Source organism: Carassius carassius, chromosome 11 (assembly GCF_963082965.1).
Source record: "Carassius carassius chromosome 11, fCarCar2.1, whole genome shotgun sequence".
NCBI lineage: Eukaryota > Metazoa > Chordata > Actinopteri > Cypriniformes > Cyprinidae > Carassius > Carassius carassius.
The window spans coordinates 34,931,382-34,956,437 of NC_081765.1; the positions used below are offsets into that span (position 1 = coordinate 34,931,382).

The window sequence follows — 25,056 nt, forward strand, 5'->3', positions numbered from 1 at the left end:
GGTGTAGGTCACCAGACCTTAACCCCAGAGAGGATCTATGAGCTATTGTCAAGAGGAAGATGAGAAACAAGAGACCAGACAATGCAGATGAGCTGAAGATCACTGTCAGAGAAACCTGGGTTTCAGACCACCTCAACAGAGCCACAAACTGATCACCTCCACGCCACGCCGAACTGAGCCCAGTAAATGAACATACTTTCCAGAAGGCCAACGATTCACTAAATGCTTTTTTTTAATTGGTTTTATGAAGTATTCTAATTTGTTGGGTTTTTGTGAAATGTGAGCCAAAATCATCACAATTAAAAGAACCAAAAACTTAAACCACTTCAGTCTGTGTGCACTGAGTGTTTATACAACTTTTCCACAATATACTAATTTACTGAGATGCTCCTGTAACAGCTGTTCACTGTGGCTTCTGTGACCATTAATCTCCATCCCCCTGGAGCTTAATATCGCTCTTCTCACTGCTGTGATGCTGTACAGGGAATCTTAAGCAAAGAAAGTGCAGGTAATACCCAAGGAGCAGGTGTGAGGAGTGAGAGATGCAATCACCTGAAGACAGTAGTGTGCAGATTCATCAGCAGAAGTCTGCTTCAGCGTCAGCTCTTCATTTACTCTCCATACAGCAGTGATTATACTCCAGCAGAGGGCATTAAATACATCATTAAAATGGATTCTGATTGGTTAAATCATAGAAGAACAGATATACACTACCAGTCAGAAGTTTGGGGTCAGTGAGACTCGTAATGTTAATCTTAAAATATATATATTATTACAATATGAAATAATGGTTTCTATTTTAAAATGCATTAAAGTGTAATTTATTTCTGTGATGCTCCGCTGTATTTTCAGCATCATTCCTCCAGTCTTCAGTGTCACATGATCTTCAGAAATCATGAAAATATGATGATTTACTGCTCAAGAAACATTTCTGATTATTATCAGTGTTGAACACAGTTGTGCTGCAGAATATTTTTCAGGATTCTTTGATGAACAAAAAGTTAAAAAGAACAGCATTTATTCTAAATATAAATCTTTTTTAACAATATACACGTCAGTAAATTTTTATTCTTAAAAATCAAAAATCAAAACTTTTATTCAGCAAGGATTTGTTAAATTGTTAAGAAGTGATAGCAAAGATTTATATTTTGTATAAAAATATATTTACAGTGCAGCACAACTGTATTCAACACTGATAATAATCAGAAATGTTTCTCGAGCAGTAAATAGTCATATTATTCTGATTTCTGAAGATCATGTGACACTGAAGACTGGAGGAATGATGCTGAAAATACAGCGGAGCATCACACACACACACACACACACACACACACACACACACACACACACACACACACACACACAGAGATATCTACTTCAAGGTTGAGGAGCTAGACTCTTATCAGGTCTGTTCCCAAAACACAGACAATGAGTGTAGCTTCTCAGAGAAAGAAGAGGAGCGAAGCTCAGACCATATCAGCTTTATTCTTTAACACACAGACATAGAAAACAACTTTAATGTTCTGAGAGGCCCTGCTGACCTCTGTGACCCCGTGAACCTGAAAGGAGCGAGCAGAAGTTTAACACCGGGACAGGAAAAACACTCCAATAACATCATACTTTCTAGGTCTACTACTAGTATTTGATAAATCATAACTTTATTCAATCAACTAAAACATAAGAGGTTAAATACTGATTAATAACTGGATTGATAATCACTCCGAAGGATATATGTATGAAATCTATAAATATAAAAATATATTCCACTATAGTTCCACTCCTTCTAGGCTAGTTAAGAAAGTTGCTTTTGATATTTTGTGAAATCATAGTGTCAATGTTTTAATGCTTCTTTCTATTTTATCAAGTGAAGCACTTTGAACTGCATTTCATGTATGAAAATTTATGTATGAATGAATAGGAATTATTATTATTATTATTATTATTAAAATCAGACAACAAATCTTAGATGCATTGAAATGAAAATTCTGGACAGAACCTGTCAAAAGAGCTACAGTGTTTTCTTCTTTCTCTGCATCCCTAATAAGTAATTCTACACACTGATTTAAAATAAATCTGCATAAATTAAGTTCAGTATAACAAATTATTTTTTTTTGTAGGCTCAATAGATTTTTTAAACCGCATTGTAAAAGGTTTCTGCACTGAGTGCATTAGCAGGATGTGAGCTGACCGCTAGTCTTCTTGACCATGTTTTTCAGTGCGGTTGCCAGGATTCAGTTCCGTCTGCCTGACGGCTCGTCCTTCACGAACCAGTTCCCATCAGAGACGCGCCTGCTGGAGGCCCGACAGTTTGCTGCTCAGGTGGGTGTCCAGGATGATAGGATTTATGTCTAGCAGTTGTCTAAAGATCTACACCGTCATGTGACTCTCATGAATCTTTGTGTCTTCATGCAGGAGGTTGGGAACCGATACGGTCAGTTCTCTCTGGCCACCATGTTCCCCCGGAGAGAGTTTACATCTGAAGATCTGGAGAAATCACTGCTGGAGCTGGATCTGGCCCCCAGCGCCTCCATCGTGCTGCTTCCTGTGAGACACACACATACACTACCACACACACACACACCAGTTCAGACAGTCAACATTCAAAAAATAACTAATGTTTTCTTTAACACACTAGGGATAAAAAGAGATGTCCAAAATCTCCTCTGAATAAACCTTTAACATGTCAACAAAATTAAACAAAAATCATCAACCTCACTTTAATGTTGAGATTTATCTGGTCATTGTATAAATGAGTGCATATTCAAGTAGTTAATGCCTCATTTGCATATTTGAACATAACATTTTCAGAAGCATGTAATGCAAAAGAGTGTCCAGGGTTGTTTAGTTTTGGTCACATGAATGCTCTCCTGTGATTGGTCCCTGCAGCAGTCCAGCCGCCCGTCCAACACTGTGGTGCACTCGTCTGCGGGCGGAGGGGTCTGGGCCATGCTGGGGTCACTGCTGTACCCGCTGCTGGCCGTTTGGAGGTTCATCAGTGGCTTCCTGTTCAGCAGCGCTCCTCCACCTGCTGCAGCCCAGAACCAACATGCGACAAACGAGAACGGCTCCAGCGCTGCTGCAGAACCAAAGAGGTGCATCTGTGACCTCACTGTTATTTAAATGACCTCACTTTAACCGACTGTTACTCCACTGTGACCTCACTGTTACTCCCCCATGACCCCACTGTTACTCTACCGTGACCTCACTGTTACTCAACTGTTACTCTACCGTGACCTCACTGTTACTCTACCGTGACCTCACTGTTACTCTACCGTGACCTCACTGTTACTCCACTGTTACTCTACCGTGACCTCACTGTTACTCCACTGTTACTCTACCGTGACCTCACTGTTACTCCACTGTTACTCTACCGTGACCTCACTGTTACTCCACTGTTACTCTACCGTGACCTCACTGTTACTCCACTGTTACTCTACCGTGACCTCAGTTACTCCACTGCTACTCTACCGTGACCTCAGTTACTCCACTGTTACTCTACCGTGACCTCACTGCTACTCTACCGTGACCTCAGTTACTCCACTGTTACTCTACCGTGACCTCACTGTTACTCCACTGTTACTCTACCGTGACCTCACTGTTACTCCACTGTTACTCTACCGTGACCTCACTGTTACTCCACTGTTACTCTACCGTGACCTCACTGTTACTCCACTGTTACTCTACCGTGACCTCACTGTTACTCCACTGTTACTCTACCGTGACCTCAGTTACTCCACTGCTACTCTACCGTGACCTCAGTTACTCCACAGTTACTCTACCGTGACCTCACTGTTACTCTACCGTGACCTCAGTTACTCCACTGTTACTCTACCGTGACCTCACTGTTACTCTACTGTGACCCCACTGTTACTCCCCCGTGACCCCACTGTTACTCCCCCGTGACACCACTGTAACTACCCCGTGACCTCACTGTTACTACCCCGTGACCTCACTGTTACTCCACTGTTACACCCTCGTGCCCTCACTGTTACTCCCTCGTGACCTCACTGTTACTCTACCGTGACCTCACTGTTACTCCACTGTTACTCCCTTGTGACCTCACTGTTACTCCCTCGTGACCTCACTTTTACTCTACAGTGACCTCACTGTTACTCTACCGTGACCTCACTGTTACTCCACTGTTACTCTACCGTGACCTCACTGTTACTCCCCCGTGACCTGACTGTTACTCCCTCGTGACATCACTTTTACTCTACCGTGACCTCACTGTTACTCCACTGTTACTCTACCGTGACCTCACTGTTACTCCCCCGTGACCTCACTTTTACTCTACCATGACCTCGCTGTTACTCCCCCGTGACCTCGCTGTTACTCCCCCGTGACCTCGCTGTTACACCCCCGTGACCTCGCTGTTACACCCCCGTGACCTCGCTGTTACACCCCCGTGACCTCGCTGTTACACCCACGTGACCTTACTTTTACACCCACGTGACCTTACTTTTACACCCACGTGACCTTACTTTTACACCCCCGTGACCTCACTGTTACTCTACCGTGACCTCACTGTTACTCCACTTTTACTCCCCCGTGACCTCACTGTTACACCCCCGTGACCTCACTGTGACTCCACTTTTACTCCCCCGTGACCTCACTGTTACTCCGCTGGTGCCCCCCGTGACCTCGCTGTTACACCCCCGTGACCTCGCTGTTACACCCCCGTGACCTCGCTGTTACACCCCCGTGACCTCACTGTGACACCCCCGTGACCTCACTGTGACTCCACTGTTACTCCCCCATAACCTCACTGTTACTCCGCTGGTGCCCCCCGTGACCTCCCTGTTACTCCCCCGTGACCTCGCTGTTACTCCCCCGTGACCTCACTGTTACACCCCCGTGACCTCACTGTTACACCCCCGTGACCTCACTGTTACTCCGCTGGTGCCCCCCGTGACCTTGCTGTTACTCCCCCGTGACCTCATTGTTACACCCCCGTGACCTCACTGTTACTCCGCTGGTGCCCCCCCTGACCTCGCTGTTACTCCCCCGTGACCTCGCTGTTACTCCCCCGTGACCTCACTGTTACACCCCCGTGACCTCACTGTTATTCCACTGTTACTCCCCCATGACCTCACTGTTACTCTACCGTGACCTCACTGTTACTCTACCGTGACCTCACTGTTACTCTACCGTGACCTCACTGTTACTCTACCGTGACCTCACTGTTACTCCGCTGGTGCCCCCCCGTGACCTCGCTGTTACTCCACTGTGACCTCACTGTTACTCCACTGTTACTCCCCCATGACCTCACTGTTTCTCCCCCGTGACCTCACTGTTACTCCGCTGGTGCCCCCCGTGACCTCGCTGTTACTCCACCGTGACCTCACTGTTACTCCACTGTTACTCTACCGTGACCTCACTGTTACTCTCCCGTGACCTCACTGTTACTCCGCTGGTGCCCCCCCGTGACCTCGCTGTTACTCCACCGTGACCTCACTGTTACTCCACTGTTACACCCCCGTGACCTCACTGTTACTCCGCTGGTGCCCCCCCGTGACCTTGCTGTTACTCCCCCGTGACCTCATTGTTACACCCCCGTGACCTCACTGTTACTCCGCTGGTGCCCCCCCCTGACCTCGCTGTTACTCCCCCGTGACCTCGCTGTTACTCCCCCGTGACCTCGCTGTTACTCCCCCGTGACCTCACTGTTACACCCCGTGACCTCACTGTTACTCTACCGTGACCTCACTGTTACTCCACTGTTACTCCCCCGTGACCTCGCTGTTACACCCCCGTGACCTCACTGTTACTCTACCGTCACTTCACTGTTGCTCCACTGTTACTCCCCCGTGACCTCACTGTTACTCCGCTGGTGCCCCCCCGTGACCTCGCTGTTACTCCACCGTGACCTCACTGTTACTCCCCATGACCTCACTGTTACTCTACCGTGACCTCACTGTTACTCTACCGTGACCTCACTGTTACTCTACCGTGACCTCACTGTTACTCTACCGTGACCTCACTGTTACTCTACCGTGACCTCACTGTTACTCTACCGTGACCTCACTGTTACTCCCCCGTGACCTCACTGTTACTCCGCTGGTGCCCCCCCGTGACCTCGCTGTTACTCCACCGTGACCTCACTGTTACTCCACTGTTACTCCCCCATGACCTCACTGTTACTCCCCCGTGACCTCACTGTTACTCCGCTGGTGCCCCCCGTGACCTCGCTGTTACTCCACTGTTACTCTACTGTGACCTCGCTGTTACTCTACCGTGACCTCACTGTTACTCCCCCGTGACCTCACTGTTACTCCGCTGGTGCCCCCCCGTGACCTCGCTGTTACTCCACCGTGACCTCACTGTTACTCCACTGTTACTCCCCCATGACCTCACTGTTACTCCCCCGTGACCTCACTGTTACTCCGCTGGTGCCCCCCGTGACCTCGCTGTTACTCCACCGTGACCTCACTGTTACTCCACTGTTACTCCCCCATGACCTCACTGTTACTCTACCGTGACCTCACTGTTACTCTACCGTGACCTCACTGTTACTCCCCCGTGACCTCACTGTTACTCCACTGGTGCCCCCCCCGTGACCTCACTGTTACTCCGCTGGTGCCCCTCTGTGACCTCGCTGATACTCCCCCGTGACCTCACTGTTACTCCACTGTTACTCCCCCGTGACCTCACTGTTACACCCCTGTGACCTCACTCTTACTCTACCGTGACCTCACTGTTACTCCGCTGGTGCCCCCCCGTGACCTCGCTGTTACTCCCCCGTGACCTTACTGTGACTGTAACTTCACTGCAGCCTCACAAACTTCATTTTACCACACTGATTGGTGTCAGGTTATTGTGTGTCAGTGAGAAACCAATGAATTTCTGCTCAATTCTGCTCGTTTTGCTGTTTTCTGCTCCAGAGATTCGGTTCGTAAGAGAGTTCTTGAGAAGAGGCCTGAGGACTTCAAGAAAGAAGGTAAAATATACCGGCTACGGACTCAAGAAGACAACGAGGACGATGACAACAACACCTGGAATGGCAACTCCACACAGCAGATGTAGTGCAGCGAGCCTCTTTGGTTGAGTGTGTATCGGTCTTAACGGTGGGTTTATCATTTAGGGCTTTCCATTCCCCTTCCCTCTGGCTCCATCCCGCATGGGTAAATCAGATCAGGTTAACCTTACTCACTTTAACAGAGATGCTCTGCGTGCCCAACACTTCGACCAGGATGACTCCAGGCTGGAGAAACCGATCCGAGGCTTGGACACGTTTGATGCATTAGTTGCATCTGTTATTGCCTGGATTGACTTAATACAGTAACCACCGCTGTGAATGCGGTTTGTTGTGAATATCTGACAGTTTGTGGCATTTTATTTGGTGGTTTTGACCCCACAGCATCATCAACTGTTTCGGCAATAGAATGTCTTTCTACTAGTTTGAGCACAGATGCTACTTGATCCTTTAACGATAGAATAAAGAATAAAATATGATTTTCAATGAAACGCTTTGCCTGAAGTCATTCTTCTCTTTTGATTTTGTGCTTTTAATCTAGAACTGTCTATGTGTCTTCATTAATGTATAAATGTATGACACATTAAATTTATTAATCATGTCACAATCATTTGCAAAAATACACCCGCTTACTACTATCTGTTGTACTCCGTATGATCATGTTTTGTAATTCATATTAAAGGGAAAAGTATTTTGGGTTCTCATTCTTTTACTGTGTGATTTTCCCTTTGGTTACTTTGAATTCTGTTTTATGCTCGTCTCACAGAGAAGTCAATCAAGGCAGTTTACAAATGTGTTTATTATCATTATAAAGTTTCAGAGAAAAGCAAACATTTGTGCATCAAACTGTATCAAAAGTTTAAAACACTGCAGAATGAAGTGCAGCTCTTTCTCCATTAGGGCTGTCGAAAGATTGATTAACAAATATAATGTAGTAAAAACATGTGAATTATGATTAGTTTCCCTTTTAGTAACAGGAAACACATTTTAGAAAAGCATGAGAGCATGTGGCGTGTAAAAGGCTTCCAGCAGACAGATGAGAGGATCAGAGGTCACTGATTGGCTGATGGTCAGATTATATTCACTTCTAAAGACGTGTGTTGTCTGTTTATGTGTCACATTAAAGAGATATGAATATGAATATTCTGTCATCATTTACTCTCCCTCCTATTGTTCCAAACCTGTGTGAGTTTCTTCTAACACAAAAGAAGAGATCGTGAAGACTGTTGATTACCAGACAGATGCTGGTAGACATTGACTTAAAAAAAATCACTATAGAGGTCAGTGGAGACAAGCAACTGTTTTGTAACTACACGAGGGTGAGTAAATGCAGACAAGTTTAATTTTTGGGAGAACAATCCCTTTGATGTCTTTGAATTTCTCCTTTTTTGGGAGTTTTCCTTGGCTAATATTGATCTATGCAATAATCATGTAATTAATGAAGTGATTTTTTGATTGACAACCCTACTGAAGAATGTTATGTTGGAAAAAATCTGGACTCTCCCATAATCTGTCAGCAGCATTCAGGGTAAATGTGCACTTGTAGGGTTTGCTGGAGGACTACATGGATTTGAAGGTGATGAGGTACTCTGGATACGCTCCCGCGTCACAGAACACCACGAAGATGAACGGGTTCTGTGGGTCATCCACGGCGCAGTCGTGCAGTCCGGCCTGTGGGTCAGCAGGGTTGATGGGATCCGGCTCCTTCATCCCACCTCTGCTTTTACACAGCGAGCCCGTCACCACTCGTGCTCGGTAGATGTACTTCAGCTGTCTGTCGTCTGGGTTGGAATACTGGTCGTGGCAGGAGTACCAGGCCTCTCTAGCGAAGTAGGTGCCTTCACCATGAACCACCGCTTCAAAACAGAACACATCAAGGTCAGTATCGTGAAGCTGCAAGAAACAGGCAGTTACAGGTCAAACGTGACGTACCGTTTCTCCCACAGAAGCTGCGGTTGAAGCCGTTCTTGTTGATTTTCTGGCATATGTCTTTGGTCGTTCCGTGATAAAGCTGGCGCTCGTTTGTCTGTTTGGGGTATTTCTTATCCACGGCCTGTTTCAGCACACAGTATCTCTGCCACTGTGACTGACTCTGAATCCTGTCGATCTGAGAAATCACTTCAGATGTTAATAAAGACAGGCCTTAATGAAAGAAATCAAAATCAACTCTTAATTTATTAACACATCAGCAATTCACCAGTGCATGTTATTCCAAAATGTAAAACTCAGAAACGACCTTCTTCTTTAGCTGGCATTATGGAGAAAATCAAGTTCCCAGTTTTCTCATTGAATATACTACTTTTTATTGATTTGGCAGATGCTTTTATCCAAAGCGACTTATTCACAATGTACATTGTTTTTGATCAATTTGTGCATTCTCTGAGATAGGTCGTATTACTGATGCTTGTGTTGTGATGTCTAATGTCAGGTGAGATGCAAGTTAAGAGACGCTTTACCTGTTGAACCTGGACGGGCTTCACATCAGGATGTTTGCTGGATTTCAGAAAGTCTGTTTCTATGTTCTTGTACTCTGCTGAATCTGATTGTAATGTGATTATTTCTAAATCTCGTCCATCCATTTTGGTCCATGTTGTAGGAGGATGAATGATTGCTGAGGATCAAACAAGGAAAGTTACAGAAAGAACAGTTTCTGCTATCATATATATATATTTAAATTTGGCTCCTTATCGCATAACTTTACACTCCGATGCTTCAGATTCTCATGAAAACGTTTGTATCTGTTGTTCTCGTAGACTGTGGTCAGTGCCAGCTCGTACCCGTATCAGAGTCTCCCAGCAGAGTCCTCTTGATCCTGCAGGACTCCCGCTTGCTGTTTGTGACCTCCATCTTCTTGAAGTCCACCATGTAGGTCTCGCCCTTCTCCTGGTACTGGAAGCTCTTCTGCTTGCGGTGGAAGGCCATCTCGATGTCGTAGCTGATGCCGGGCTCCAGCGACTCCCAGCGTTCCCCTCTCACCACTTCCCAACACAGCGTCTCCCGCAGACGCTTCACCTCACCTTCACGCATCTCTCGGTCTCGCGCTGCCTGGATGAAGCCATTAATCTTCAGCACTGCATCTAAGACATCGTCTCTCTTCCCTGATACTATTAACTTATCCGAGCTGGTCACCATAATGCTGATTTGATTGGCTTGGCTGAGGGCTACAATTGCCTTCTTGTCCGTCTCAGGAAGATCTGTGATGTGGCTCGACTGGATGTCTTTACTAATGCACTCCTCCTTGACCAGCTCATCCAGGAGCTTCTTGACCTTGCCAAGGTTTGTAGGGGACGTCCCGTAAACATCAACAGCCATAACTGGGAACAATACAGCGGCAGTTTCTTTGGCTAGACAAATAGCTGGTCGCTGTGTCGGCACAGGGGTCACCGGTTTCTGGAGGGGTTTGACCAGACGCGCTGTTCAGGAAACACAAGTTAAATTAACCAGATTAGTTCCAGCTCTTTCTTCACACTGTATGTTCATGCACTGAAACATACCAGAAGCATTTCGAGAAATCTTCTTGCACTTCTTGACTGCTTCCTGAAAGTCTGGCAGCAGCTTCGCTTGGAAGATCACGATGTGGACGCGCTTCAAGTGTTTTGGTGAGTCCTTCATAAAGTTAGTCAGAGCTTCTGTCATTGCATTGGCAACTCCGGCAGCGGCTAAGTTTCCTGCTCCTGAAGAACATTAAGCAATTTAGGATCATCCAGATACCGTTGCTTGGCTTTGCTCATCTGTATTTCTGAATGGACAGACTTACCTGTTCCAAGAGCTGGGAATGAAACCGACTGAATCTTATTTTCTTCGCACATCCTCAGAACTTTGTACATGGAGCTGCTGATTCCTTTCTCATTGGTCTGCCCAACCATATGAATGATGTGTTTGATATTGGAAAGATTTCCAGCTGTGGTCAGGATCACGCCGTCGGCAGGCTGAGGCGCTGTAATCAGGAGAGAATGGATAATTATTCTGTTAGAACAGGAGTGTTTAATCCTGCTCTGGAGGATCACTGTCCTGAAGAATATTTCTGTAACCCCAATTAAATCCAGCTGAACCATGGTCATCCAAGTTCTTCAGGATTTCTAGAAACTTCCATCCGGGTATTACGTGACAAGTTGGAGCTAAACTCTGCAGGACATTGGGCCTCCAGGACCAGGATATTTATGATTATTGACTGAAGCTGAAGGTTGCACCTTTTGATTTGCACTCGTTCACCACCGTTTGTCCTGATGCTTTGAGAATGGCTCCTGATACACCTGCACATAAGGACATACACTAGATCTGAGCACCACCTCCACTTAGTTATTCGACTACAACAATCCTGCCGTTCATAAGATTCAGAGCGATATCAGAAACAAACTCACCCGTGTTCAGATCTAGGCTTGTCGTTGTGCTGTTAACAATAGCCTCGACAGTCTCTTTAGTGATGTCTCCACTAAACACCTTGACTTTAATCGAGCCCACCACCACCTCCACTGGGTTTGCTGGTGAAATGTAAAGATTTTAAGCAAATCTGGAACACCTATAATGCCTGTATTTTTAACAGGTGATCAAACACTGCATTACCGCTGGCATCCACTTCTTGGTCAGACGAGGAGCTTTCTTCCGTTGAGCTGTAATCCTCCCTCTCATCATCATCATCATATTCATCATCTTCACTCTCCTAATTGTGTTGATGTTGATTTAATTTTAAAGTGCAAACGCATTTACATTCGATATTTAATAAATCACAAGGACATTTAAAAACTATTCTTCAAAGCTGAATAATAGACCCGTTCAGTGGGATACGGTTAAGCAGGCAGTTCTACCTGTGTATTCGCGATCCATGTTTTGAGACCTTTCTGAAACTCTTGGAGGACGTTGTCCCGGTCAATCACAACATAGATGAGCTTGATCACAGTCGAGATGTTTTGAGACAGATGATCTTCAAAGCCCTGCAGCATCGCACCGATAGCATCCGCCCCCTGAACGCCTCCTCCACCTTTAACAAGAGCATCACACGGAGTGAGACATGCGTCACACACGATGACCAGCACATGACCATCATCCGTACCGGTGCCCACGGCAGGGAAGGAGACCGTGGTGATCTGCTTCTCCTCACAGCGCTCCAGAACGTTCTTCACGCGGGATCTCGCCTCCTCCGCCGAGTGTGGGCCGACCATGTGAACGATGAAGTCGCAGTGCAGGTTTCCACCGCTGGTCACGGCTGCGATGTCATTCTGCAGTGCACCTTCACAGGGGAATTTGTTTAAAGAAAAACATTTATTTCTTTGGCCCGATCACAGATGTGGATAAACAGATTGCTCTTGCTCAGGCAGTTGATTATTAAAAAGGTTGAATTATTTGGCATGTGACCTTCTCACCGTGCTTTTGGCACTCCTGCTCCACAGATGCTCCAGCTGCTTTAAATATGGCACCAGACACGCCTGAAGGACAGAGACACTTTTGAGCTTGTCAAGGTGGGAGAGTCTCGACTAATAAGCTGAAGACATTACTCTGTGTGTTTGATCAAGGAGACATGCAAAATGTGCAGTGCTGTGGCTCCAGGGATGTTGTTAAGAACCACTGTTTCAGAGTAATTCATGTGTTGATATAAAAGTGTCCGGATTGTGTATTTTGAGTTCTGTTTGATCATACAGACCTCCTCTCAAACTCATGTCCCTGTTGGTGGTGTTTACGATCCCTCGGACCGTTTCATTAGTGATGTCACCTTTCCTTACCTCGATTCTGACCTTTCCAATTTTGACTACAGGACATGAGAAAGATTTCAATTGTAAATACTTAATATTCAATCCAGGAAATATCACACCCATTACATGAAAAGAGGTTTATTCTGTATTTAAAAAACTAGAGCATATTTATTTGTGGAAATGCAGAGTTATCAAAACCTTGATTTTCTGGCATCTTGCCGGATGCAGGCTGGAGAAAAACAAATGTTACAAAATTAAAGCAATAAAAAAAGAAATCTGGACAATATTATTATGTTATCCCATCAGTATTAACCTTATTCCACACTTTAAAATGGTCCTGAAAGGCATCAAAGGTCTTCTGTTCAAAAGCCACTATAGAGATGCTCCGGAGGCAGGATGATTTCGGCTCCTTCAGATGTTTCTCGATTGCTGTGAGGATGGCTTTGATCGATTCCTTCGGAGCAAAGCCACCACGTCCTGCAGAGAACAAGATCATTGCTCAGGGCTTGATATTTCCTCACAGTGCTTTAAAAAGTTATTTTTAAATAACAGAGAATCTGTTTGCTGTCGTGCCTGTTCCAATCGCAGGAATGGCCAGAGTTGTGGCTGTTTTGGCTTCGCAGAGGTTCAGAACCTTTTCTAGAGATGATGTGATGTCTGCGGTGCTCTCCGGCCCAACCATCTGTGCGATATACTTACACTGAAGCGCTCCAGGACCCGTCAGCACTGCTGCACCTGCCTTCAGAGGAGCTACACAAGCAGATGTGAATGAAATCACTCCGCACTCCTTTAGAATATAAGCATCTGTGTACTCCACTGACAGAAAGAGTCGGAGATACCTTGCTTTTTACATTCGTCAACAACAGATTGTCCAGCAGCTTTTAAGATGGCACCAGAGACACCTGTAAGGAAGTTACAGTAAATATAATAACCCAGATCTCTGAGGTACCTTCAGGCTTTAGCATGAAACATAAAAGTATTGATGCTGCAGCAAAGAAAATCTTACCAGTGTCAAGATCTAAACTTTTATTGGATGAATTCACAATGACATCCACCGACTCTTTGGTGATGTCGCCCTGTTTCAGGCATATGGGCACACCATTGATCAGCACTGATTTAATGCCCAGTCATGTGAAAAGAAAAGTACATAAGCTCCCTTCAGATGAACATGACGCCCAGCAGTAGTGAAATTACAATAGCAGGTAAATCTGCACAGTACCTCTCGTGTCTGATCTGTGTTTTAGCTTCAAGGATTGAAGAGGAACTGTTGTTGATGTATCAGGAAATCCCTGTTAGAAAATAAAACAGGTTATCAATGATAAAACATGCTAAACACTTTTAATAAATGTTTGCATATAGGAGGGATCATACTAGTTCCTGGATCAGAGCGTTGTACTCCTCAACAGTCTTCTCATCTGAATCCACTATCCTGATGTGTCTGATGTTTTTAGGAGAGTTCTGATAGTCGCTGCAGAACTGAAGAACAGCGGCTCGGAGCGCCACGCAACTCTCTTTGACAGAGAACCCGAAGCTTTCACAACCAATAGCTGGGAGTGCAATCGAGGCGCATCCTTTCCCTTCAGCTTTCAGGAGGCTGTTATACACGGCTGACTGAAGGTAGTGAGAGTCCAGCCTCTGTCCTTTCTGAGGCAACACGGCGTAAATGAGTGTCCCAGCGCTGAGTTTCCAAGCATCACTGAGCACCACGTCTCCAGGCTGTTGCTTCTGCTGAGTTTTACACACCTCCGTAATCTTGTCTCCTCCGAACTGGAGAAAGCACTGAGCCACAGGGTTATTGAAAGCTAGATTGGCATTCATCGGACAGGTCAAAGCGTCGGCTGTGTAATGGTGCAGGTCTCCCTCTGTGATGTTCAGGGTCATGAAGTTGCCTATTTTGTGTGTGAAGTTCTTCGGAGGGCCGGGTTTGACCACATGCTCTTGTGATAAATACAGACTGCACTGCATCTCCTTAGCTTTGGTCTTCACATTGGCTTCAAGTTTCTCCAGAACCTTTGCTTCTCCTGCTTTGCAATATTTATGGCTCTCCACAAGAATGGATGAGATGTGCTGCTGTACGACACGCACAGCGTCTCTGAGGTTGTCTTTAGGTGCTGTGACTCTCAGACGAGGGGAGTCTGATGTTCTGTGAGCGAGGACCGTCACGCCGAGGCGCTTGAGTTCTGGGAGCTCAGACAGATTCAGGCAGGACTCCACAAATTCAGCCTCTCGCACAGATTTCAGAGGGACGTTCTCAGTCGTTGGTTCCTTGTTGTCTAGATATGTCTTCACTTTTCCTGTAACATCTGCAACTGCACTGGAAAACCCACATATTATAATCTCATTATTTGATTTTGTGATCCTGATATCGTGAGCTTTCTGGAACAATTCTATTTCATCTTGAAGATTCCTGAGAAAGTGTGTCCAAGTTTCACCGGTCTGATTGGGAGAAAGCTGTATAACCTGCTCTTTGAGAATCTCACTTATTTTGTCTTCAGCTCTCTTCTGGTTTTCTTTCTCAACTAAGATCACAAAAAAATCCTGTCGCTTTAAAAGTCTAGCTGGAATGTGACTTGGGAGAAAATAGTCTTGCTCAAACTTTTTAAGATCCAGAGACTTGAGAAAGTGACTGAGATGTGAAGAAAGCTTCAGCTGGTGTGTGATGATGTTCTTCTGCGTTTGCTTGATGATCATCTCCACTGAATCTACTTGATCCTTCAGACCTCTGAGAGAGATGATGTGCTGCTTCTCATCATGTGATAAACTCACCTGCCCTAACCTGGACTCGACACGCTCTTGTATTAGCTCAAACGTCTCTCTGCAGTCTAGCGTGATGTCCAGCTCGGTTGTGTTTCTTTCTGCTTCCACCACAGCAGCAGTGTTCTCCAGGAGTGTCCTGATCTTGTCTGACAGGACCTTCACCTCCTCTTTCTCTCCAGCAATTACAACTTTAGAGTTGATCTCGCTGTAGAAGAGCGCAGTGTTAAGCGTGACGAGACCATTACAGTCGTTCTCAGATCTCGTCCAGACGTCCTTCTCCGCCGTCAGCTCTGCTGTGTCATATCTGCTCAGAAAGGACTGAATTTCCCTCCGTGTCTTGGACTCCCACGTGGGAGCGATCTGCAGTGCAGCCAGCGACTCCTTGTTGACGTCCATCTCCAGAATCAGTTCATTTTCTGAGGTGGAGCTGTCAATAAGCACTTTGGCATGAAACCGTTTGGCGTCACTCTCCAGTTGTTTTCTGCATCGCTCATTGGTTTCAAAGAAACAGAGCAGCTCTTCACTGACAGCAACGTTCACTTTTGTGGATATTTGATCAGTTAGGGTTGGTTTTTCTCCAGTTAAAGCCTTTTGTAAACTTGAGTAGAACAGTGAAGCGTGAACTTCTGTGCTGCAAACATTGTGTGTTTGTTCCACCACTGCATGTGCATCTATTACAACAGAAAGGACAGGTACATTTTTTTAAATTAGGTTTGTTCTTTATATTTTAGCTCTTGTGCTGTGTGAAAAATTATTTGCCTAATTTGGTGTTTCCAGTCAAAAATTACTTGTCTTTTAAATTTTGGATTTAGGGTACGTTTACACAACAGCAATGTACTAAAAACACACTTTGTTGTACAGACGATAAAGTTGTCAAAATGATCCCCATTCACACAGATCCGTGAAAATGACTAAAAACATTTTTTAAAGAAACAGTACTCATACAAGTTAACTGAATCCAAGATAAAGTGATAGTATAGCATAATGTGAGATTTATTTTGGGGAAAAAGAAATTCCTCTCTGGGTCAAAATGACCAGAAGACAACAGGAAATTACCATTGCACAGTGTTATTATTAACACTTATACAATATTCACATGACTGATTTTAGATCTGTTTGTGCTGAATCTAAATGAATATTTCATCTTTGCATTAATCCCACCGTCACAGTTTCCGAAGGTGATGACCGCACTCTTTCTTCTGTTGATCCAGATGAAGGACTGGACGTCTCCTCCTCTGCTCCTCTTCTTGTTACTGAAGTAAAGTGTGAGAACATCTTCAGTGAGCTTCTCCAAGTCTCCCTGGACCAGGACCGAGTCCGTCCGCTCCACACGGGTCACTCCGATGTCTCGACCCTGCAGCTGCTTCGAGGTGCACTTCCTTAAAAATGACGTCACATCTGTTGATAAAACAGGAAGGAAGAAAATGATTGATGAGTGTGTGCATTTTCCTCAGTGTTTATTTTACAGTATGTTGACCACAGCAGCCTGATCAGGTTCTTGTAGCATTCATTTTCACATATCTAGAGGATTTGATTAGTCTATATAGATAGATAAAGAACAGAAAATATAAAGGTGCACAGAAGTAGCAGACTCAAAAGACAAAGAACTATAGGCAGTGTGAAAGCAGGGGTCTCAGAAACAGAGGTGGTTCTCGGGCAGAGAGCGATGAGAACACAGAAACCCACCGATATCACGTCTGATGGAGACAACAATCCTGTCCTCATCAAGCGTCTCCCAAGTGTGCTCTGTTGTCTTGCTACAGCTGCCAATGAAGAGTGAGATCATCCTGCAGTCTGTGGCTCCATCGAAGCCGGTCAAGATGAAGCGACGCGGGTCCAGCTGCTCTCCCAGACCTCCTTCTTTATACACGGCTAAACTTATACCAAACTCATGCTCTTTCTGGCCCAAAATCTCCTCTAAATCTGAGAAAAGGGTCAACATTGTTAATTCTGCTATATCTGATCTCACAGATGGATTAAAGTTGGATGATTTTATCATGTTTTGCTCACTTGAGTGCTAGTTTTCTAATGATAGTTGAAGTGATGCACAGAAATAGAATTGTAAAACCAGTTTCTTTCACGTCACATCGTGATGTAACTAGAAAACAATCTCTCGAGGTTAATACCTGACTGACTGCAGAGCTTCAGGACCCAGCTGTTATTTCCGTGCTTTGCTAGCTCAAACTGTTCTGTGAACTGCTCAAAATACATCTGAATGGTTTCCTTCTCCACCGATCCAGAGGTGGTAATGAGAAGATCTGGGGGTTCAGAATCCTCCTCATCTTCTGTGTAATGAACAAATATATGAACACAGATAAAGTGTAAAAGTTTTGAAATCAGTATTTCTTTTTTTTTTAAATTTTTTTAAGCATGACAGTCCAACCTTTATGACGTTTAATTGCTGGTGCAGGCGTCCTGACGGGAGAGACCTTTGTGCGATAAGGAGGAAGTAAACAAACAATGTCAATCACAAATTTTTCTTTAAAGTTCATATTTTTTCTGTCATTTACATCAAGATCAGGTGCTGGGTGCATAAACAAGATTAGTCTTTAAAGATCATCTAATTGTTTGAAAGCTCAAAAGATTACTGATAACTTTGTAAAGTTTATATAGTTTATATGTTCATGCAACTGGCAAAAATGTCCAGTTGTTTCCATGTTCTTTCGAAAGAGACCAGAATCAGGAAACGTGTAGTCTAATATGAGTGACAGTAATCAGGACTGGTCTGGAGTGACCTGTCCGTCTGGAGCGGCCGGTGACTGGAGGCCAAGGCTTGGCTCAGGATGGGCTTTGGGCAGCACTGCTGGTGTCTTCTGGATCACAGGCTCTTCTGGGAGTTTCACAGTCAATTCCACTGATCCATGAGGTTTCAAATTAACTTCATGGACACCTTTGACGAGCACCTTCTTCAGATCTGGAAAACAGAGGGATTTCCTGTAAAACTCTTCCATTTGTCAAGACACTTTTGATCAGGTCATTTATTAAATGTTGTGGTGTCAGTGTTGGTTCATGGCTCACCATCGTCCCTCATATAAACCAGAAGCGCTTTTCGTTTGTCCTCGAGATGTTCTCGAATGTGCACGATCTCTCCTCCAGATCTTCTTTTGTTTCTGAAATAAAGCTCGAGTTTTGATCGGACACGGTCGAAATCAGCCGGAAGTCCTTCGAGAACCAGACTCTTCTCTTCCATGTTTCAGAGTCGAACCGACAGAACTGTAACACGAGTGACTGTCATCTTATCGACCCCCGACGAGAGACATGTTAATAATATAATGTAATATAATATTAAAGTAAATATACCGCGCGATGGTGACGGACTCTCCGAGCTTTCACTTTTGCTTCAGGACTCGTTCATGTGACTTCTGATCAATCCCACTTCAGTTCGGGCAGGTTCAGGAAGTTAAGAGCTAAATTATAAGTGAAAATATCTGGGCGTCAGTCAGTCATTCGAAGTGTTTGGAGGCTTGATTCGGATTTTACCTAAAGTTTATATTTACTTCAGATAGCTACTTTCGATTTCGGGAGAATCATGTCTGACGCTGAGAAACAAGTCAACGGAGAGGTACGTGTTCATAACAACAAATTCACACACATTTGAGATTTCCTTGTGCAATCTGTTTAACATTTTATCATGTTCTGGTGAAAAACTGAACTTGAATCGTGTTGTGAACGAGCAGCTTGTAAACCCGGACGAGGACAGGATGAGTGACGCTGAAGCGGAGCTGAAGAAATACAAGGTTAAACACCAAACTCGACAGACTGTTCAATCTGTCACCTAGAACCATATTAATCATTAGAGATGTTCACACAGGATCTCATCGAGTCTGCAGACAACGAGAGATCCAGACTGCTGCTGGAGAAAGCTGAAGCAGAGACTGAGAAGAAGAGAGCCGAGGCAGAACTTGAGCGCTTCATGGACTCTGAAGACAGAGATTCTGACCGCTTTCATAGAGATCTTCTAGAAGTGCAGGTGGATGCCGAGGCCTGATCAGACTAACCACCGAAAGCTAAACAGATGCTGAGGATTGTGTTCATCCTGCTTTGTTTCAGGATGAGAGGAAGAGTCTGGACCGAGTCCAGCTGGATCTGAAGAGAGAGCTTCATGATCTTCAGAAGAAGCTTCAGCTCAAGAGAGACGAAAGTGACTCTCTGCGACGCAAATTCAAGGTTGACCTGTGTTTTACTGTCACAATCTGTGCACTTATGTTGACTTGTACAATATATTACCAGATCACACACTAAAGTCACTTATATTGATCAAAGTTTACAAGTAACCTAGTCCTAATGACACTAATCATATAAGGATCATGGAGAACGTGTCCTAAATGACATTCTATCTGTCCTAAATTTTATTTTAATTTATTTAAAATTTGTTTATAATATGATTAACAAATTAACAAAAGAAAAGAAAAAACAACCTGTGCAACTATGCTCATTTTTGTGACACTCTTAATGTATTGTATCTCTTTTTTCATCTGTTTATATGATTTAATCCATCTGATCACACAAGCGCCTCACAAACATTAGTTCTCAGACATTCATCATCAAAATAAAATGCAGTCAACCACATTTAAGGTCCGAATCTCATATTTAGTTAGGACAATATGTTTTTATTTAGATTTACATTCATGTAATATATGTTATTTATAGTTTTATATATAATTTTTGAACTACATATTTTTAATTCTTGTTCTGTTCTGTCCATTAAGTTTAAGATTCCTTTGTAGAGTGAGGAACTAAATATCAGATTGGCAGCCTACGAATGTTTCCTGAATCACACGTGAAGTCTGTCGGAAGCTGGTTTGTGTGCACGGATCTTTGCTCGTTTCTGTGTTAGATTGATAAGGCTCACAGTGTGCTCAACTCAGACCCTGACCCCAAATCTGAGCTGTAACCGAGTAATAACTCTCTCTTCATGAACTCTGAAATGCAGATTGAAGCCAGAATCCCAGTGAAAGCAGTGAAGTTTGCTCATGTGCAGGAGAGAGACGAGGCTGAAGATCAGGTGGAGTCTGTGTTCACCATCACACAAACACCTTCGTTTCTGCTGAAGGGAGGCCAGGCGCTCATCACCTTCGAGGAGGAGAAGGGTATGGACCGCAGCGACCTCTACCTGTCCTCGGTTTAGGAAGATGTTTGTCTGGTTTGACTGTGTTTCTGTGTCTTTCAGTGGCCGAGCAGATCCTCAGACTGGCCAAGTGTTCGGTGGCCTGTGACAAAGCCAAGATGGATGTGAAGCCGTACGCTTTAACTCTGGATCCCTCCGTGAAGTTTGAGGTGGAGAGATTCAGAAGTTTTCTTCTTTGCTGTTGATGTGAGCTGCTATAAATCGAGGATTGTTACTTCTGTTCGTTCAGGTTCATATCCAGGTGTCAAAGAAGAGCATCAGGTTCTGTAACACCCAGCCCACTTTACCTGAGGAGCGAATGAGAGACCGGCTGGAGCTGTCGTTCTCCAGAGTGAGTCGAGGCGGAGGGGAAGTGGAGAAGCTGGAGTACCACAGGGATACGGGCTCGGGCCGCGTCACTTTCATCAGCACCGGAGGTGTGTCTGCATCACCTTTCATGCTCCACGCTGATCATGTGTGTTTGCTCAATGTCTGATCGTGGCTCTCCTGCTTCCTCGTTCAGTTGCAGAGAATCTGGTTCACAGAGGAAAGTTTTGTGTCGACACCGGCAGCGATGTGGTGGTCGATGTTCTTCCCCTGTACGAGTATCAGCTCAGGAAGTTTCAGGTGTGTTTCTGTGTCAGAATCTGTTTGGGTGCAGAAGGACGTGTGTGATGGTGTTTGTTGTGATGTTGTAGACGTACTCGGGGACACCGCATCGCACCGTGCTGCTCAGGGGAATCCAGGCGCTGATGGATGAAGAAGATCTTCAGGACCATCTGGAGATACACTTCCAGAAGCCCAGCAACTACGGAGGAGAGGTGGAGAACATCAAATACGTTCCTGATGGAGCGCAGCTGACGGCTTTCTTCAGCGAGGACCTCAAAGAAAACGAAGCTTGAGTTATGAATGCAACAAAAGCCAAGGTTTACTTCAAATCAGTGATGCATTCATCGTATTTAAATGCTTTTGTGTATGTGGGATTTTTCTGTTTTTCCTCCAGATTATAATAACCATATCTCCTCACTATCTTCTGTAACAATATGACTAAACTATTATAATTGAAACAGACAAAGTAGATTTTCTGCTCAGATCATCAGCCTGATGAAGATGTGTTGATGTACAAAGGTTATATTAAAATAAAGTTTATTCTAGTGTTACCTGCAATGGGTTGCATCTTTAACCATTAGTTTAACCACTAGATGTAGGAATATTAATGTAACATCACTAATGCTAAAGTAAGTCAATCAGTGGTGAATTATGAGTGTAGTACATGAACTTTATGTCTACAGATAAAAGACTGATCAGATCATATTCTGCAGCAGATCTGAAGACAGCAGGGTTAGTTTCTGCTTTTCATGTCATGTGGAGTTTGTTAAATATAAGAAATCTGCATCCAGAGGTTTATTCTGTCATGAATCTTGATCTGTGGTCACACGTGTGATCACGGGATACGTTAGCCTAACGCACTACACGTATCAAGGTATACACATGTATATATAATGTATATTACACAAACACACACAAAGTAAAACAAGTAGAATAGAAAAAACAGAAAACTAGTGTCTGCTTTTTTGTTTGTTTGTTTTTTAAATTAAAAATATACATAAAAAAGAAGGTAAATAGATTAAGTATAATAAAAATACAATAGAAAGTGTTAGAGGGTCAAATAAAGATGGAAGAGATGTGTTTTTAGTTGAGCAGGTCATTCCACCAGGAGGAACATTTAATGCAAAGAGATTTTGTGTCTCCTTGCGATGAATAATAATGTGATGTTCACTTGCAGAACGCAAGCTTCTAGAGGCACATAACTCTGAAGTAATACATTTAGCTAGTGATGGTTTTGTAGACAAACATTAATGCACTGAATGTTATGTGAGCAGCTATTGGTAGCCAGTGCACAGTTATGAACAGAGGTGTGATGTGTGTTCTTTTCGGTTCATTAAAGATTAATCTTGCCGAAGCATTTTGGATTAATTGCAGAGCTTTGATAGAAGTGGCTGGAAGACCTGCTAAAAGAGCATTGCAATAGTCCAGCCTGGAACCATTGCGAAACCAGGCGAAAATAGCCTATAAAGAAAGAAGTTCAGGTCATTCACATGGAGCAGGACAACATGTTGATTAAATAATTTCTCATATTTATGCTATGCTATTTCATTCTCATCCTGGGTTTGGAGAGACATGATGGTGAGTCAAGTCACTTTTATTTCTACAGCACTTCATACAATACAGATCGTGCCAGAGCAGATTTACTGTACGTTCACACCAGACGCTATTCGCGCAGTTGGACGCTTGAACATTTTGAGTTTATACTTCATTCGCGCGTAAAATTAACTTCACAACAGACGTGAATTCGCGTCATGGGAGGGGCTTGCTGTCTATATAGTTTGCCTAATCATCAATAAAGTGTATTCTGAGATCTGATGTCTTATATCACAGTATTAATTAACTGAGGAGCGTTACTCATCATTGGGGAATCCTGGAGTGTGACATGAGGGGATCCCCAGTATTACAGCACAGCAACACACAATTGATCCGCGAAGCCGCTCCGAACTCCCGAACTGACTCAAATGATTCGCGAACCCGATTTGAACTCCCGAGCTGACTCAAATGATTCGCGAAGCCGCTCCGAACTCCCGAACTGACTCAAATGATTCGCGAACCCGATTTGAACTCCCGAACTGACTCAAATGATTCGCGAACCCGATTTGAACTCCCGAACTGACTCAAATGATTCGCGATCCCCAAACTGACTCAAATGATTCGCGAACCCGCTTTGAACTGCCGAACTGACTCAAATGATTCGCGATCCCGCTCCGAACTCCCGAACTGACTCAAATGATTCGCGAACCCGATTTGAACTCTCGAACTGACTCAAATGATTCGCGATCCTGCTCCGAACTCCTGAACTGACCCAAATGATTCACGCTCCATACTCAGAACTCCCAAAATGATTCAAATGATTTGTAAACCCGCTCCGAACTCCCAAACTGACTCAAATGAATCACGCTCTGAACTCCCGAACTGACTCAAATGATTCCCGAACCCGATTTGAACTCCCGAACTGACTCAAATGATTCGCGAACCCGATTTGAACTCCCGAACTGACTCAAATGATTCGCGAACCCGATTTGAACTCCCGAACTGACTCAAATGATTCGCGAACCCGATTTGAACTCCCGAACTGACTCAAATGATTCGCGAACCCGAATTTGAACTCCCGAACTGACTCAAATGATTCGCGAACCCGATTTGAACTCCCGAACTGACTCAAATGATTCGCGAACCCGATTTGAGCTCTCGAACTGACTCAAATGATTCGCGATCCTGCTCCGAACTCCCAAACTGACTCAAATGATTCGCGATCCCCAAACTGACTCAAATGATTCGCGAACCCGCTTTGAACTGCCGAACTGACTCAAATGATTCGCGATCCCGATCCGAACTCCCGAACTGACTCAAATGATTCGCGAACCCGATTTGAACTCCCGAACTGACTCAAATGATTCGCGATCCCCAAACTGACTCAAATGATTCGCGAACCCGCTTTGAACTGCCGAACTGACTCAAATGATTCGCGATCCCGCTCCGAACTCCCGAACTGACTCAAATGATTCGCGAACCCGATTTGAACTCTCGAACTGACTCAAATGATTCGCGATCCTGCTCCGAACTCCCGAACTGACCCAAATGATTCACGCTCCATACTCAGAACTCCCAAAATGATTCAAATGATTTGTAAACCCGCTCCGAACTCCCAAACTGACTCAAATGAATCACGCTCTGAACTCCCAACTGACTCAAATGAATCACACTCTGAACTTCCGAACTGACTCAAATGATTCACAATTTGAAGTTCCCATCCAAATCAAATGACACCGCCAGCGCTACTATTGGCTTAGTTCTCTAATTTCATTACATTTACTGATTTTAAGGTACGAAAAGGTACGATACACTTGGCGAGTGGCGCCGATACAGGATGGCTGCCTCCGTGACGTGCTCTGCAGTTGTTTTTGTGTTTTTGTTAGTTTGTCCTGTCTTTAGTTATATTCCTGCAATCAGTTTCACCAGGGACGAATTGCTGGATATTCGGCAACACACATCTCCCGATATTTCACCAGTTTTCGACTATTCTGATGCGCTGATCACACGCTTCAAGAGGACGCGCAGGCGGGGAAAGCGAGCGGGAGCGCTCGTGAGACTCAGAAAACACGGATTTCGAACGCCGTTGCCTAGCATCCATCTGGCAAATCTCCGCTCTCTTCCCAACAAAACGGACGAACTGCTTCTGCTCTCTCGGACAAATAAAGATTTCTCACACTCTGCTGCTCTGTGTTTCACGGAAACTTGGCTGAATGACACCATACCGGACAGCGCGCTCCATCTGCCGGACTTTCAGCTGTTTAGAGCGGAGCGCGACGCAGAATCAACGGGGAAATCGCGCGGCGGCGGGACATGCTTTTACATCAATGAACGGTGGTGTACAGATGTAACTGTGTTAAAGAAGACGTGCTGCTCAAATCTCGAAACGC

General features: G+C 44.5%; 3 protein-coding genes across 3 annotated transcripts in view; 2 read left to right on the forward strand and 1 right to left on the reverse strand.

Annotated features, from left to right (window-relative positions):
• Positions 1-7,677, forward strand: part of LOC132153262 (UBX domain-containing protein 4-like) — an 11,236-nt gene extending 3,559 nt beyond the window's left edge. Inside the window, exons 10-13 of the mRNA XM_059562651.1 lie at positions 2,217-2,319; positions 2,413-2,544; positions 2,887-3,092; positions 6,882-7,677. Of these exons, the coding sequence (XP_059418634.1) occupies positions 2,217-2,319; positions 2,413-2,544; positions 2,887-3,092; positions 6,882-7,023 (583 nt within the window). The 3' untranslated portion in view covers positions 7,024-7,677. The remainder of the gene's footprint in view (positions 1-2,216; positions 2,320-2,412; positions 2,545-2,886; positions 3,093-6,881) is intronic.
• A 560-nt stretch (positions 7,678-8,237) lies between these two features.
• LOC132153306 (protein mono-ADP-ribosyltransferase PARP14-like) lies at positions 8,238-18,685 on the reverse strand. The gene is made up of 26 exons (XM_059562675.1): positions 18,436-18,685; positions 18,153-18,331; positions 17,810-17,846; positions 17,544-17,702; positions 17,104-17,340; positions 16,579-16,815; positions 14,032-16,088; positions 13,880-13,949; positions 13,667-13,771; positions 13,500-13,562; positions 13,234-13,410; positions 12,974-13,137; positions 12,859-12,889; positions 12,612-12,716; positions 12,334-12,396; positions 12,024-12,200; positions 11,779-11,951; positions 11,537-11,633; positions 11,335-11,454; positions 11,164-11,226; positions 10,731-10,910; positions 10,468-10,647; positions 9,751-10,386; positions 9,430-9,584; positions 8,906-9,080; positions 8,238-8,829 (listed from the first exon to the last, which is right to left on the reverse strand). Exons 1-26 carry the CDS (start codon positions 18,605-18,607, stop codon positions 8,534-8,536), a joined length of 6,108 nt encoding a protein of 2,035 aa, XP_059418658.1. The 5' UTR covers positions 18,608-18,685; the 3' UTR covers positions 8,238-8,533.
• A 354-nt stretch (positions 18,686-19,039) lies between these two features.
• On the forward strand, positions 19,040-21,661 carry nmi (N-myc (and STAT) interactor). Its single transcript, XM_059561303.1, has 8 exons — positions 19,040-19,154; positions 19,229-19,387; positions 19,468-19,584; positions 20,351-20,507; positions 20,588-20,694; positions 20,775-20,961; positions 21,048-21,151; positions 21,223-21,661. Exons 1-8 carry the CDS (start codon positions 19,119-19,121, stop codon positions 21,424-21,426), a joined length of 1,071 nt encoding a protein of 356 aa, XP_059417286.1. The 5' UTR covers positions 19,040-19,118; the 3' UTR covers positions 21,427-21,661.
• The last annotated feature ends 3,395 nt before the right edge of the window (positions 21,662-25,056 follow it).

Excerpts from the sequence above, each read along its gene's own strand:
- LOC132153306 (XM_059562675.1), bottom strand. The coding sequence starts at position 18,607 with ATGGAAGAGAAGAGTCTGGTTCTCGAAGGACTTCCGGCTGATTTCGAC. Across the intron at positions 12,201-12,333 it reads GCAGGAGTGCCAAAAGCACG|GTGCACTGCAGAATGACATC; the intron begins GTGAGAAGGTCA and ends TCCCCTGTGAAG. Across the intron at positions 9,081-9,429 it reads AGCCCGTCCAGGTTCAACAG|ATCGACAGGATTCAGAGTCA; the intron begins GTAAAGCGTCTC and ends GTGATTTCTCAG.
- nmi (XM_059561303.1), top strand. The coding sequence starts at position 19,119 with ATGAGTGACGCTGAAGCGGAGCTGAAGAAATACAAG. Across the intron at positions 19,585-20,350 it reads CTCTGCGACGCAAATTCAAG|ATTGAAGCCAGAATCCCAGT; the intron begins GTTGACCTGTGT and ends TCTGAAATGCAG. Across the intron at positions 21,152-21,222 it reads ATCAGCTCAGGAAGTTTCAG|ACGTACTCGGGGACACCGCA; the intron begins GTGTGTTTCTGT and ends GTGATGTTGTAG.